Source organism: Tauraco erythrolophus, chromosome 16 (assembly GCF_009769465.1).
Source record: "Tauraco erythrolophus isolate bTauEry1 chromosome 16, bTauEry1.pri, whole genome shotgun sequence".
Taxonomy (NCBI): domain Eukaryota; kingdom Metazoa; phylum Chordata; class Aves; order Musophagiformes; family Musophagidae; genus Tauraco; species Tauraco erythrolophus.
In genome coordinates this window covers 6,679,188-6,693,300 of record NC_141480.1, presented here as the reverse complement: position 1 = coordinate 6,693,300, position 14,113 = coordinate 6,679,188, and the positions used below count along the sequence as shown (strand labels likewise).

The 14,113-nt window shown below is 62.3% G+C and overlaps 1 protein-coding gene across 1 annotated transcript; it reads right to left on the bottom strand.

The window, feature by feature from the left end:
* Nucleotides 1–159: 159 nt before the first annotated feature.
* On the bottom strand, nucleotides 160–13,699 carry SYNPO (synaptopodin). Its single transcript, XM_086621708.1, is given in 5 exon segments — nucleotides 160–294; nucleotides 296–521; nucleotides 523–935; nucleotides 2,214–4,117; nucleotides 13,228–13,699. Coding segments are annotated over 5 exon segments (3,150 nt in total).
* Nucleotides 13,700–14,113: the final 414 nt, after the last annotated feature.

The window sequence follows — 14,113 nt, the reverse complement described above, 5'->3', positions numbered from 1 at the left end:
GCACGCTGATGGGCCGTGTAGCTCCGCCGGGGATGGGCACATCATTTTTTGGGGGACTGTAGCCCCGAGGGTTGGGGTGTTCCCAGTGAGGGGTCAGCGGGTGGCATCGCCCAGGCTGGAGGCCCCTGGGAACAGGTGGCCCGGCCGGGGCTGGCTCGTCTAGGAGGTGCAGGGGGCCCCCGAGGGCAGCCCCCCCGGCTTCAGCCGCAGGCTGCCGGTCCAGCCCCGGGGGCAGAGGTTGAAGCTGTGGATGCCCGGGCTCTTGGCCCCCGAGTCTTCGGAGTCGAGGGAGACGGTCCGAATCCGTCGGGGACCGGGAGGTGCAGCGCTTGGCCGGGGCCCGCCCGCCACCACGGGGGATGGCAGGGGGCTTTTGGGGCTGGGGACAGCCGGGGACGGGGCTGGGGGACACGCCAGGTGGCAGCAGGAGCCGGCGACCCTCTGCCCAGGCAGCTCGGGGCATCCCGGGGGAGGTACAAAATTGGGGACCGTCCGGCCAGGGCGAGCGCAGGGGGCTTTTGCGGGGGGTGAGGGGCTGCCCAGGCTCCCCGATAGCTGCTGGCAGCCGGCGGGGCCGCGACTCTGGAGCCCTCTGGCCGCCCCAGCCGCGGGGACTGGGGCAGGCTGGGGGGGCCGGCGGGGATGGGGGTGAAGGGCCGGAAGCCCTCCAGCCCCCCGGCTTTGGGAGAGGAGCTCTTCCTCCGGGCAGCGTTGATGATGTTCCGGGCGAGCCGCGCCTGCATCTGCCGGCTGGCGCGGGGGTCGGCATCCTGCCGCAGCGGGGACAGGGACCGCTCGCTCCACGGAGGGGACATGGGGGGTCCCTCATCCAGCTCGGGCACCGAGGCCGGGCTGGCCCAGCCGTCCAGGCTGCCCGGGCGTCGCGCCAGCCGGGGGGTCCAGGTGGGTGAGGCGGGGAGGGACGGCCGCCTTTCCTGGAGGGGGACAGAGAATGGGTTAGTGCCGGCACCGCTCGGGGGGACGAAGGGGATGGAGTAGAGGGACACGGGCAGGGTTGGTGTCAGGGCAAGCGCCGCACTGGCTCAGCTCTGCAGGAACTGGGGTGCAGCCTCGTGCATTGCACCCCCTGCAAGGGCTCCCCAAAAATGCATTTGCCTCTGCATCCCTTGCCAGCCAAGGAGGTTGGGGCAGGCTGAGCCTGTAATTAATCATCCTTGCCCAAAATATGACCCAGGACCTCTCACTACCTGCAGCTTCCTAAAGCCTCCCTCTGCATGATGCACAGAGACCCTCCCAGCGCCGCCTCTGGGGTCCATTGCCCGGCAGCTGCTCCCACACCAGCAGGAAAGAGAAGAGGCAGGTCTGACAGTGCAGAGGGTGTATTCAGAAAGAGGGAAAAAAAAACCAAAACAAGGCAGAAGAAATAAAAGCACAGTCAAAAGGCAACTCGTTATCGCAGGGAGAGCGGCGGGAGCGAGGGACTGGCCAAGGCACGGCTGGACCACAAGCATCAGGCTGAGCATCACCCAGCTGGCTTGGCCCTTGCCTGCTCTCCTTCGCCCGGCACATCCCTCCCTCCCGGCCTTGCCAAGCAGCGCTGCCAGTCCCCAGCTCCAGCACCGAGCATGGGGAGGGACAGGGAACCCGCAGTGTCCTCGGCACCATGGGGCTCTGCTGTTCCCCTGGGAATATGGCTCTCCTCCGTGGCATGGAAGCAAATGAGGACAGATCCTGAAGGAGCAGCAAAAGAGCGAGGAGCAGGCACAGTGCGGCAGAAAGGCAGCGTGTCCCCTCCAGGTTTGCTTTGGTAGCAGGCCGATAGGAGCCGGCACGACAGAAGGGCTGAGGTGAGCGAGCAGAGCCAGCAGCTGCTGCCTATGAGAGCTGGAAAGGCAGGAGGTGAGGAAAGGATGGAGCCAGAGATGTGATGCTCCATACAGTTTCCAGGCGACAGAAGAGAGAAAGTGCCAGTGGCCCCGCAGGACGGGCAGGCTCCCGACGGCTCTTTGGGATCCCACAGGCTTTATGCCTCCAACTTCTGCCACCTCCGCGGGACCCCTCGGCTCCCATTACACCAGGAACTCGCCCCTGTCCTGGCACTGCAGCCTCCCAGCTACTTCTTTTTCCCTTTTTCCCCTCTTTTTTGTGTTGGTTTGGCAGTTAGGGAGGACTCAGCCGGTGGAGGGAAGCCTAAAACCCCCGTCTTTTTCTCTCTGCCACTGCTACTTGTAGCAAAAAGAAGGTTTCCACACCTGCGGCTCGATGCCGGCGTTCCTGGTGGAGTAGGAGGGCCGGGGTGCCTGGAAGCCCCCCTTCGCTCGGGGCGGCAGCAGGCGGCACGGGGAGGCCAGCAGCACCTCGGTTGGGGCTCCAGGACTGGCACTGCTGCTGTGAGTCAGGGGCAGAGCCGCAGCAGTGCTGGGGAAGGGGCTGGAGGTGGTCTGGCCGGCGCTAGGCATGGTGGGAGGATGCCAAACAGGAGAAGGAGGCAATGGAGAGGTCGGGCAGGAGGTTTGCTGGGGGTAGGGGTAGGTGTCAGGAAGAGAGGGTCTGGGCGGAGGCATCTCCTGGGGCATGGACTTCGCTGGCCTCTTGGAAGGGGAGAGGATGAAGAGTGAAGACTGGAGCTGGTAGGGCTGGTGCTTGGAGATCTCCACCTCCTTCTGGGAGACCTCGTTCTCCATCAGGTTGGTGCTATACAGAGAGGCTGGGGGGGTTTTGGAGGGCCTGGAGGGACTCTTGGAGGGGTGTCTGGAAACCATGGGTGACAGGCAAGCATTGGCATCGTACTTCCAGGAGGGAGGCAGGGACATGGTGGGTGATGGGGACCGCAGCAGCTCGGGCTGGGAAGGAGCCTCAATGATGAACTTCTCCATCCTGGACTGCCGGCGGGCGAAGAGCTCGGCTCCCTTCCCCCTTGCTTCGCTGAGGTTGTGGCTGGGCAGTGGCTTTGGCTTGGGCTGGATGGTGGGAGACTTGAGGCAGGAGGACCACGCTGGAGCATCATCGGCCGGTGGGAGGTGCTGCCCGCCCCTGGCTGCACTGTTGGGGACAAAGTTGGCGGCTTCGGCCCCGAGGGCAAAGGGCTCATCCTCGGAACCGGGCTCCCCCTGCTCCTTCTGCTTCTTCTTGTTGTCCACGCTCTGGACCAGGTCCAGCAGATCAGGGTTGGGGCCCAGCTTTGGCTTCTCGACGAAGGTGAACATGGACTTTTTGCCAGCTCTCCGGGCGGCTGACTCCTCCAGGATCCCTGTTTTGGGCGGAGGGTTCGGTCCGCTCGGCCCACAGATCAGGGGGGGACCTGGCAGCATCTTCGGCTCCCGGGGAGGGTACAGGGCCGAGTAGGCGGGGGGCGAGCGGATGCGGGTGAGTGGCGGGGGGCTGCTCAGGGTCTCCGCGTAGGTGGGTGGTGCGGGCAGCTCGGTGGCGGGGGGTGCCTCTGCGGGCTGGCTGCTGGTGGGGGACGCCTGGGTGCCGAAGGGTCTGGCCGTCCGGTTCTTCACAGGCTTGGGCTTGGCCAGGGTGAGATGGACCTCGCAGTACTGCCGGCCCCGCGCCCCGTTCTGCTGCTGGCTGGCCGGGGATGCTGTCCCCGTGGTCGTCCCCTCCGGCGCATTGGGTGCCTTGCTGGGGACCTCGACGGACACCTCGCCGTTCTTCCCTTCCTCGGGGCTCTGCAGCGGGGTGAGAGCTGCCATGCTCGGCCCCGCAGGGGTTCCTGAATCTCTGAGCCCCCCTGCCCCACTCTCCACTCTGCCGGCCGCCTGCTCCTGCACACCATTGGTGGTGGATGATGCCATGTTCTCCTTCAGATAGATGCTAAGCGGGACCTGCTGGGCTTCAGCAGGTGGGTCCCGGCATGGTGAGGCATTTTCCCACAGCTCCTCTCCTGGGATGCCAGGTTGGTCTGGCTTCATCCCCTGCCCCTCGCCCTCCTCCATGGATGCTTGCCGAGGCCAGGGCACGGGGCTCAGTGGCAGCCCTCCACCATGCCCGGCCCCGGTGAGCCCGTCAACGCGCTGCTTGCGGCGGTTGAAGAGCAGGACGCCCTTGGAGCTGGGGCCGGGCGCCGTGGTGAGCTGTGCCGCAATCCTCCGGCTCCGCGCCTTTGCCTCCTTCAGCTCCTTCTCGGAGAGGCTGGCGCTGCGGGAGAGACCTGGGCAGAGGGAACAGGGGAGTTAGGGGGGATCAGTAGCGACCTGGGACCCTAGCCCTCCTCACCCAGACTGGCAGCCCTTCCTCCATGTATCCCCTGGCATCCCAACCCCTTCCCCAGCTGCTGAGGGAAGGCAGGAGGGATGCTCCGGGGTTGGGGGACATGGGGGAATATCACAGTCCAGGGGTGATGGGGAACCAGCGCAGCCGCCACCAAGACGCTGAGCTGCAGCTCTGCATGCCAGGGGGACAGTTTGCAAAGCCCAGGGGACACCCAGGGGCACTCAGGACCTTTCCTCCCCTCCTGCCCCATATTTTGGCTGGGCTCCACACGCCCACTGTGGTGGCCCTATGGGAAAGGAATTTCTCGGCAGGTCTCAAGTTGCAGTTCACATGGTTTTGGCCCCCAGCTCGAACAGGCGGCAGGCAAGGAAGTGTCCCCTGACCCCTTGCCCCAAATCCCGGCAGGAGAGCAGACCCAGGAGCAGTGGGGAGATGCCATCCCGCCATAACCTCATGGCAAGGCCAGTGTCCAGCCCCGTCTGGGAACTGATTTATGGAGCAACACGAGATGGCAGCAGCCAACAGAAGCTGTGCAGATCCTGACCCACCGGACACGGACACAGCCTGCAGCAAGACACCAACCTCCTGTCCTCGGAGCCTACGCAAGTGCTAAAAGCAAAGTGCTAAAAGTCCCGTGGTGAGCGGCCAGAGTGTCGCTGGGCTTCTCGCGTGCTGGCCAAAAGGTCAGGGCACCAGCCCTTCCCAAAGGCCAAAAGGATGTGGAGCTGCCGGGAAGGCATTTTCTCGGGGTGAGCAATTTCCTACGAGCACGCCCCGAAGCACCCGCGGGAACGGCAGCGTCTCAGGCCCTGCCAAGGCCACTGCTTGGGGACAGACACCAGCAGCACCCCAGCACCCACCGAGAGACCAGCCCCCTCCCAAAGGTGCCACTGGGATGGCTGCGGTGGGATGTCCCTGCTCCGGCCCCAGCAGGGAGGTGGGTGGCCAGGGCTGCCCACCCTAAGCCCCACTCCCTTTCCCATCCCATCCCTTCCCTTCTTCCCTTCCTTCATGTGTTTCTCATTTTCTTGCCTTCTGTGCTGTTTGGGAGCCGTCCAGGATATTTTCAGCAGTGGCTCAGCCTACCAGCAAGGGAAGGGATGGATGACTAAGCCAAATCCTTCCAGCGAGCCCACGGCGAAGCAGGAGGGCTGCGGCAAGCTGGGCATCTCCTCTTCCTCACCCTTCATCCCTCCCACCTCTCTCAGCAGCCAGAAAGTCCCTGCCCGGGCCCCGGCACTGCCAAGGCATGCGGGATGGTCCTGCCTCCCTGGAAGGGCTGGAGAGGAGGAGGAGAGTGGATGAAGCCTTTGGGCTGCCTGATGGGAGGGTTTTGGCTGGGCATGGAGGAGAGGAGGTAGAGATGCCAGTGGAAACTCTCTCCTGGAGATGAGGAGCCCATCCACAGCGGCAATGCCAGTGGCCAACATCTCCCCCGGTTCGCGCCCGGCATTGTTTAACGCCCCGTTTCTATTTGCTTTGGCGGCGGCACAGAGCGGGGCCGCGGTTTCCTCCGGCCGGGCTGGCTGGAGGGCGGCCAGCACCGCGGCTCCCGCTCCGCAGGGTCACCCTCGCCGCCTTTATCTCCGAAACGGAGGAGAAATACAGCCAAGGAGCTGTTGAGAAACAAGCCACAGGCTCCAGATGTCTGCGAAATTCGCGCTCCGAGCTGAGCATCTCCACTTCCTCGGAGGCCAAGGCCGCCTAAGAAGCCGAGCTCTCGGCGGAGCCATTTCACAGCCTCTCGCTCTTGCTACTGCCTTTTAACAGCAACTGAGGGGCCCTGGGGGATCTCCTCCACGCTGGAGGGATGAATCAGCCCTTGGCCAGCTCTTTCCTGCTTGGACTAGCCGCCGGATATGCTCCTGCATAGCTGGGACCAGCACCAGGATTTGCCCTCCTGGATTTTGCCCCCAGGTATCCCCAGCCCTTGCTGCCACCCCAGGCACAGGCACCCCTCTGGGGCAGGTGGTGCTGCAGGGTGGGAGTCCCCCACCTGAAATCCCCCACCTGGCATCCATCCCCAGCATCACCTTGGGGACTGGGATCCCTACGCGCTTCCAGCAGCCCCTCTGCCCCTGCCCGCCTGGTACCCGCCATTCCCAAGCTGCTGCTGGAAATGAATCCTTCGGGATACTAATGGGGATCCTGGAGGTAATAATTGCTCTTCACATCCAATGCTTATTACACGGATGGAGAGCGCCAAAGCCTCCGGCGGGCCAGAGGAAATTGCAGAGAACAACCCTGTACGCTGCCCTGCTTGCACAGCTGCACACAGCCCGGCAGACAGACGGATGGACAGATGAACAGACAGACCCTGTAGCCCTGCGACCCAGCTCTGCAGGCACTGTTGCAAACGTGGCTCATCATTGCTCAACCCTGGGTGCCATCCCATCTCCAGGCGAAGGGCAGGGACCACCTCCTTCCCCTCTCCCCTCCAGTCTGAGCCATAGGATGAGGTTACTCAACCTGGTGCAAGAGCCTTTAGCCATCTGCTGGGTGGCCAGAGGGACCTTCCATCATCCGGGGCAGCTCCTACACCCCTCGGTCCCTTCCCAGCCACAGGGAACATCCCTTCATCCTTCCTCACCATCCCCTGCGAGCCAGGGAGCCTTGGACGAGCTCCGGCTACACGATTCCCCCTGGCCCCAGGCAGATGAGAGGGAACTCAACGTGTTGAAAATGTCCAGGTGCTGGGGAGGAAGAGGAGGGGTGCAGGGCTGAAGGCAGTCTGAGCTCTGAGCGGTGCGGGGAGGAGGCAAAAGCAAAACTATGTGCAGCCAAGAGCGCCCGGGGCTCACAGGGCACTGGAAACCGGCTTCCGCCCATTAACAGGAGTCCAGTTCAAAATCCAAAGGGTGAGCAGCTCTTCTCGTGCTCTTCTATTCTTCCTTCCTTCCTTCCCACGCCACGCACCGGCTCGCCACGACACTGCCCTTTGGGAAGGAAACGTCGCCCTTCTCCAAATGTCCCAGCTTCTTCCAAGAACAATGAATGAAGCCCCGCCAGCCCTCTCTGCTGCCGCATCCCCGCTTTGGCGGGGTCCCCTGGCAGCTCCCAGCCCTGTGGTTCAGGGATGCTGGGGAAGGAGATGCTCTGCACCATGGCTGGGCTCCCAGTACACGCAAGCAGCCAGCCCCCGAGTGCTACTTCGGTGCAATGCACTTCAGCTCTGGCCAGAGGACCTATAGATCTCTATCTATATATTCATATAGGCACTTGCTCCATAGGTTTCCCATTGCTCCAGGGGAGACTTCCAGCAACATCCCCCAAGTGCAGGGCTCAACAGCTTCTCACCAAGCTATCAGTCATCCTTCCTGCAGCACATACTGCTCCAGAGCGAGGATAACAAGGGTGATGAAAGGCATTTTTGTTGCTCTCCCCTCCTGGCCAGATGGGGAAAAAAGAAATTCCTTCCAGCTCAGCTTTCTGTGCAAAGGATGGGTCCCCCCATACAGCGCTACTGCAGAGTGTCTGAAGTCCTGCCAGCAAAGGCTGGAGTCACCATCCGACTCAAAATGACAGTGAAGGAGGTATCAGACCTTGCTTGTGGCCTGCCCTGCCCTGCTCTGGACTCCAAGAGCTGGAATGAGACGAGGATTTGGCCCCAAATTGCAAGGAGGGGAGATACCCCAGGGCGCTCTTAGCTGATGGTTTCAGTGGAAGTTGCTGGTCTTGACGAAGCAGTGATGTCACATGAACAAAACCAGTGACTCAGAAGCTGTTACTTCGTGGGTCTGTGTGGCTGCAAGCACTGGGCATGGTGGTGTGAAGTCCTTGTATGGAGAAGCCAAGAGGTACCAGAGTCTTGGTGGGTCCGGCAGGATGCAACAGGCCATGTGAAACCTTGGACTCAAAGCTGCCAGATGACTCCAAAATCCATCCCTAGCCTGTCCCTGGTTTGGATGCTCAGCCATCTCAACGCTGCAGCCCACCTTGGCCAGCTGGCAGGATGATGCTCAGGATGTCCCACCAGACCACCTGCCAGTCCCAGGGCTGTCCAGGGCCAGAAACCCCAAATCCACCTTTGCCCAGTGCAGCAGCCACAATTCGTAACCCGCAGGCGCTTTTCCCCTTTTCCAAGCATTTCTTGGGCTGCAGCAGGTCAACTCAAACAATGCCTCTTGCTGGCAAAATACCACCGGCAAAACCAAGAATTAAACCAAGACAAAACCCATCTGCAGAGGGACACATGCCACCTCCCTGCCACGAACCTGAATGCACACGTACAGCCGGGCGGTGCTGGCAAGGGGGAATCCAGTGTTTTCACCCAAACATCGAGGGCTTTGGACACGGAGGAAATGTAAGCAGGTTTTTTGGCAGAGAAGCCAACTGGCCTTTTGCCCCAACTACAGCTGTGCAGGGTTTTTTTGCAATGCACACAAACTCGCACACACTTGAGTCTGTTCTTTCCTCCAGCTCCCAGAGTTATCCCAAATAATCTGCTGCTAGGAAAATACAGAGGGTAGCACAGACAGGCAGCTAGAAACCGATATGATCAGAACATATGGACAAAAATATGACAATTTTTCTGCCTTGTTCCCAGCTTCCAACCCTCCTATATCACAGATATAAAACCTCCATGAAGTTTTTATCCATGCTAGCCCTGCAGACCCGAAAAGCCCCAATTCAAGCGGTGGGTGCTGTGGTGGAAGCAGACATTGCCCGCCTGGCAGGGCACACCGTGCTGGCCCTCTCCTCGCAGGCGCCTTTGCCAGTGACAAAATCTGGCACAGCGAGAAAATTCGATGCGCTTGCAAGTTTTCCCTGAGCTCTGTTCGTGAGGGCTTTGCTGGATTTGGAGCTGTTTGCCTCCCCGCGCCTGCTGCTCTGCACTCCTCCGGGCTCGCAGCAGTGCCTCTGCCTTGCCCGGTGCTCAGCACCCAAATCCTGCTGAAAATGGCCCTGCAGACTCCAAGCAGCAAGCCCTCAGGTATCCATCTCCCACCCATGGGGAGGAGGAAAAGAGGCTGGGGAAATTTTGCTCTTTAATAGGGGTTGGCTGCCTCTGCCCCACTTTCCCAGGCCATGCCAGGTAGAGGGGATGCAGTGAGCAGCCCCAGCCCCACGTGCATCCACACTGGGAAAGAAGAGGCTGCTGCTACTGCAAAAACAGAGGCAGCACCTTCCTCCAATAGGCCAAAATTAAGCTTTTAGCTTTGCAAAAGGAGGCTGGAGCTGGAAAGACCTCCTCCAGGCTGTCCTGCCACCCATCTGCCCCGGGCGCAGCAGAGCCAGCCCATCCCATGGCTGGGTACCATGGGGACCCCATCCCACCTGGCAGGTGAGTACCAGCCCCTCTGTGTCCGCCGGTGCTCGGACTCGCCGCGACACATCCCGGGCTGCCGGGGCCCTGTTGACAGCCTCACCGGGCTGGTGCCACGAGGCAGAGGCACCGGCCTGGCGAAGGAAGGTCATCTGGCTCAACCCTGTCCGATGGACGGAGAGGGGAGGGGAGTGGGACGAAACAGGGCCTTGGCCTGTCCCTTGCACAACCGGTAAGGGATCCATCTCGCTGGCTGCCAAGCTGGAGGGACAGACCTCATGTCTCCAGCACAGGGTGGCACAGCCAGGGGAGATCATGTCCCTGCCAGGGGGGACAGGGGACATTGCCTGGGAAGACGCTTCACAGAGCTGGGAGATGCGACCCTGCCAAGCCCCGGGGGTTCCCCCACATCCCCTCGCGATGCCTCCCCATGCCCCGTGCCGGACCCGCGGGTGTGGGCAGAGGGAACTGACACCCACCCGGATCATTTCTAGAGGGAGAGAAATCCCGCTCAGCCCTCGTTTCCTACCCGGGCTGTCTGTGTCTCCACTCGCCCACCATCAGCACCCTACGGGGGGTTCTAGGCATGCACTCTCGCCCCCCCCCGTGCACTGCCAGCCCCTGGCACCCCCGATATCCCCAGATCCCGTCACCCCCCTGGCACCCCTGTGCTCCCCCCGCCCCAACCCCGCTTCTGCACTGGCACCCCGGCCCCCCGGTCCCTGACCCGGCCCCTCCCCGGCCCCCCCAGCCCCGCAACCCCGCCTGGGGGCACCCGCCAGCTCCCCAGCCCTGGCCCTACCCGCGGTGCCGGTGCCGCCGCCGCCCCTCGCAGCCCGACTGCACCGGGGAGGAGGCGGCGGGCAGGAAAGTTGCGGCAGCTCCGCCCTCGGAGCGGGCCCGAGGGGGGGGCGGCGGGCGGGGGCCGGGGGGGGTGGTGGGTCCCGCCAGCCCTGCCTCTGCCCGCTCCGCCCGACCGACCGGCCGGGACGGGTCCCCCTCCCCGGCGGCACCGGCAGCCGCCCCGCCGCCCCGGCTGCCCCCGGGGGCTCTGCCCCGCCGTTTCCCGTCCCGGCTGGGTCTGCCCTGAGCCCGCCGCCGCGGTGAGAGCAGCCAGGGCGTTCCGTTACCCAGCCCGGGCATCCCCTTACCCAGCCCGGGGCATCCCCTTACCCAGCCCGGGGCATCCCCTTACCCAGCCCGGGGCATCCCCTTACCCAGCCTGGGGCATCCCCTTACTCAGCCTGGAAATCCCCTTACTCAGCCTGGGACATCCCCTTGCCCAGCCCAGGCATCCCCTTACCCAGCCTGGGGCATCCCCTTACCCCTCCAGGGGCATCCCCTTACCCCAGCCCTGAGCATCCCCCTTATCCACCCCTCACCCCCTTTCCCTCTTCCCAGCACTGCCGGGGACCTGCAGCACCTCACATTTCAGGAGCTGGTGAGGTAGCAGGGGCTCCCTTTGCTGCCAGTTTCCCCAGCACCTGAAGTTTTGGGGCACTTGAAGTGGGACAAAAATCCAGCACCAGTGACACCCCTCCAGGGACCCCAATGGAAGATGTCCAAAAGCCTTCTGCTCCCAGTGACAAGGGGACCACAGCCCTGAGCGAGATGATTCCCAGGGTGCCGGCATCACCTCCTACCTCCAGCACCCCACTCCCGCTGGGGCTGCAGAGCTCCCGGGCACTGCTGTCAGTGAAACCAGCCTCAACCCCCTTCCTGCGCCTGTCCGTACCACAGGATGAGCTCTTGGCCTTATTTTTTGCCTTTCTAATTTCCTTTCTTTTTGCTTCTCTTTGCTTTTTTGTGCTTTTCTGGTTTTTGAGGGAGACTGGCGCTGGCTCGGCAGCCCCCAGGGAGCGAAACCTTCTGTTTATTTGCACACCAGACAGAGAAACCAGTCCTGTCTCCTGCATCTCCCAGCCGCTGGATCTACCCGGGGCTCCTGCACTCCCCAGCCTGCCCCGAGAGGTGCCAACCAGCCCGGGCCGCTGTGCCGGATATTTGGGAGCAGCCAGCCTGGCCTTGGGCTGCTGGACGGGGACCAAAAGGGCACCTGGGACCTGCCTGGGTGAGTCTGCACCGCTCAGGGGGAGCACCCTCTTGGCTCCTAACTCATGGGGCCACCCCTGCACAATTTTATTCCCTATTATCTTGCAGGAGCTGCATGGGGTGGGGGTTCCTGTACCCCCAGCCAGCTAAGGAGCAGAAGAGCACATCCCCAACTGCTCCCAAGGATGCTCCTTCAAACACCCTGCTGCAGAGGCAGCCCCAATGCCACCTTCGTGGGGACCTGCTCTTTCTGCCCTCCTCTGCCACGGTCCCTGCTCTGACCCAAACCTCTCTTTTGCAAACCTGCATTTTTTTTGCAAGGTCCTGGCACTGCTGCCGGCGCTCAGGACCCTCAGCAACATCCTGCCCAGAGGCTCTGGAAAGTCTGACGGGTCCCGCAGGCAGTGGCTGGTGGTGATCTCACTTGGAGGGGGAGGAAACGGGGCAGACAAACTCTTTCCAACAAACCTGTTGAGTTACTTTAAAATTCCAGGCTGGCAGCAAAAGTGCTGGATGGCGATGCAGGTTAGGAAAATGCTGAGCCTGGACAGAGTCGGGCCTGACCTTTCCCTGCCATGGATCTGCCATCCCAGAGTAGAGTGAGAATTGGGAAGACTATTTGGGTCCGTCTGCTTTGCGCGCTGCACTCTGAAACATGACGCCCGTACGGCCGGGGAGCTGCCGGGGCAGCAGTGAGCCAAGGAGCTTGGCTGAGCTTCCCAGCCCTCATCCCATCCGGGAGCTGCTGGCTTTAAGGACGTCTGACACCCCAAAAAAGATGGGAAACAGATTCTGGCCAGCAGGTTCATGCTGAGCATCCCCAGCTGGTCCTGTCCCTCCCCATCCTGGGGGCTGCTTTGGGAAAACCAGGCTCTGAGCAGCAGCAGCATCCGATAACGCCATCCCATGGGGACAGTGACACACCTGCCTCGGCGCCACGTGGCAGCTGAGATAACAGCTGGGCAGAAGCAAAATAGAAAGAAGGGTGGGAGCGGGGTTTAAAAATGGGTCCGATGCCTGTAAGAGGATGGGTCTAATCCTGTGGGAACATCTCCCCAGGGTGGGGAGGTCTGGGTGTGGGAGTGGCCGTGGTAACCCCAGATATGTGCCTGTGTTTGTGTCACTGTGGCCAAAGGGACAGTCACAGAGAGGAATGGCTGTGAAACAGGGCTGTGAAGCGAGGCGATGGCAGGGACCATTGTAGGAACCAACCAGCCTGAAATAAAGTGATTAATTTTTAAACCAGGGGCTGAAAGAGAGATGGCCCCAAGCCACGTAACAAATGCTTGGCCATCCCCGCCTTGACTGGCCGGGGAGAGGTGTCCCTGTTCCAGGCAGCGCCCCAGGAGCTGGCCCTGATCACCCCACTTTGACATGGTCCCGCTGAGCCCCGAGGCCAGGGTGAGGGTCGGGAAGCCCACCCCGCTTGTGCTGCACTCGGGGTTCGGCTGAGCTCTCGAAGACTGCCGGAACCCACTCGCAGCCTTCCCATCCTCCTCCTGAGAAAATCCACGGATTCCTTCTTATTTTTAAGGCCAGAGAGATCATCTCAAGCTAAAAAAGTCCCAGCAGCTCTGCTGGGAGCCTGGGACCTCTAACCCAACAGAGGTCCTGCCCTGGGAACAGCTGGGCGTTCCCACCACTGCACTGGGCAGTGGCAGCCCCGGCATTGGGATCACCAGCAGTGCTTTTTGGGGTGTGGGATGGTGGCTGAAGGGGGTTTCACTTACCTGCTTTCCTTGGCTCGCTGGTGGGGTTGATGAGGACCCGTTGGATCTTCACCACTTTCCACTCCTGATTGGGGTCGGCCATGGGGCTGGCTGCTGGGGGCAGCTCTGGGGCAGAGCTGGGGCATTTTGAGGGGGCTGCAGGCTCAGCCGTCGAGGCCAGGCTGCCACTGTCTATTGCAGGACCCGGTGTGTCCCCATTGAGCCCCCTGGGGTCCCGCTGGCAGCTCCTGCTTGCCTTCCCTCCCAGCAGCCCTGTCCATCCCTCCTGCTCAACTGGTTTGGAGGCAGGAGCATCCCGGAGCTGTTGGCACCTCTGCCCCACTCTGCTCCCCCTCTCCTGCCAAGAGCCAGTGTCCCCATCGGTGTCCCCCCCGGCCATCCTGCAGACACACGGGCTGTGCCCAGCCTCACCAGCTGAGGGGCAGCCGGGCTGGGTTTGCAGGCAGGGCTGCCGGAGCGTCGCCTTCAGCATCTTCACCGCTTCCCCTCGCTGGCACTCCACGGACCTTCAAACCCGCTCCATGTGGCCAGGGGGCTGGTTCCTCCCCGGCAGCATCGCTCGGAGCACGGGCAGCGTCTGAAGAGGGGAGATGGCCACGTGCCGGGAACAAGCCCAGCTTTACTCCTCTTGCTTGCAGGAGGAGCAGGTACCACACCACGGGAGCGAGCAGCTTTCAGAGACCCAGCCACAGGGATTTGCTTGGAGGACACATGTCGCCAAGGAGGATTTTGCAAGCATTCCTCTTGTCCAGGTGGGCAGAGGAGCAGCGTCTAAAGATCTGTGCAAAGGGAAGGGAAGCGTTGAGGGTGCTTGTGCATGCACTGACTTCCTCTGGCCGCAGCCAGTGTGGCAGCTCCCGGTGTCCCCAGCCTGGGCTCCAGCCCC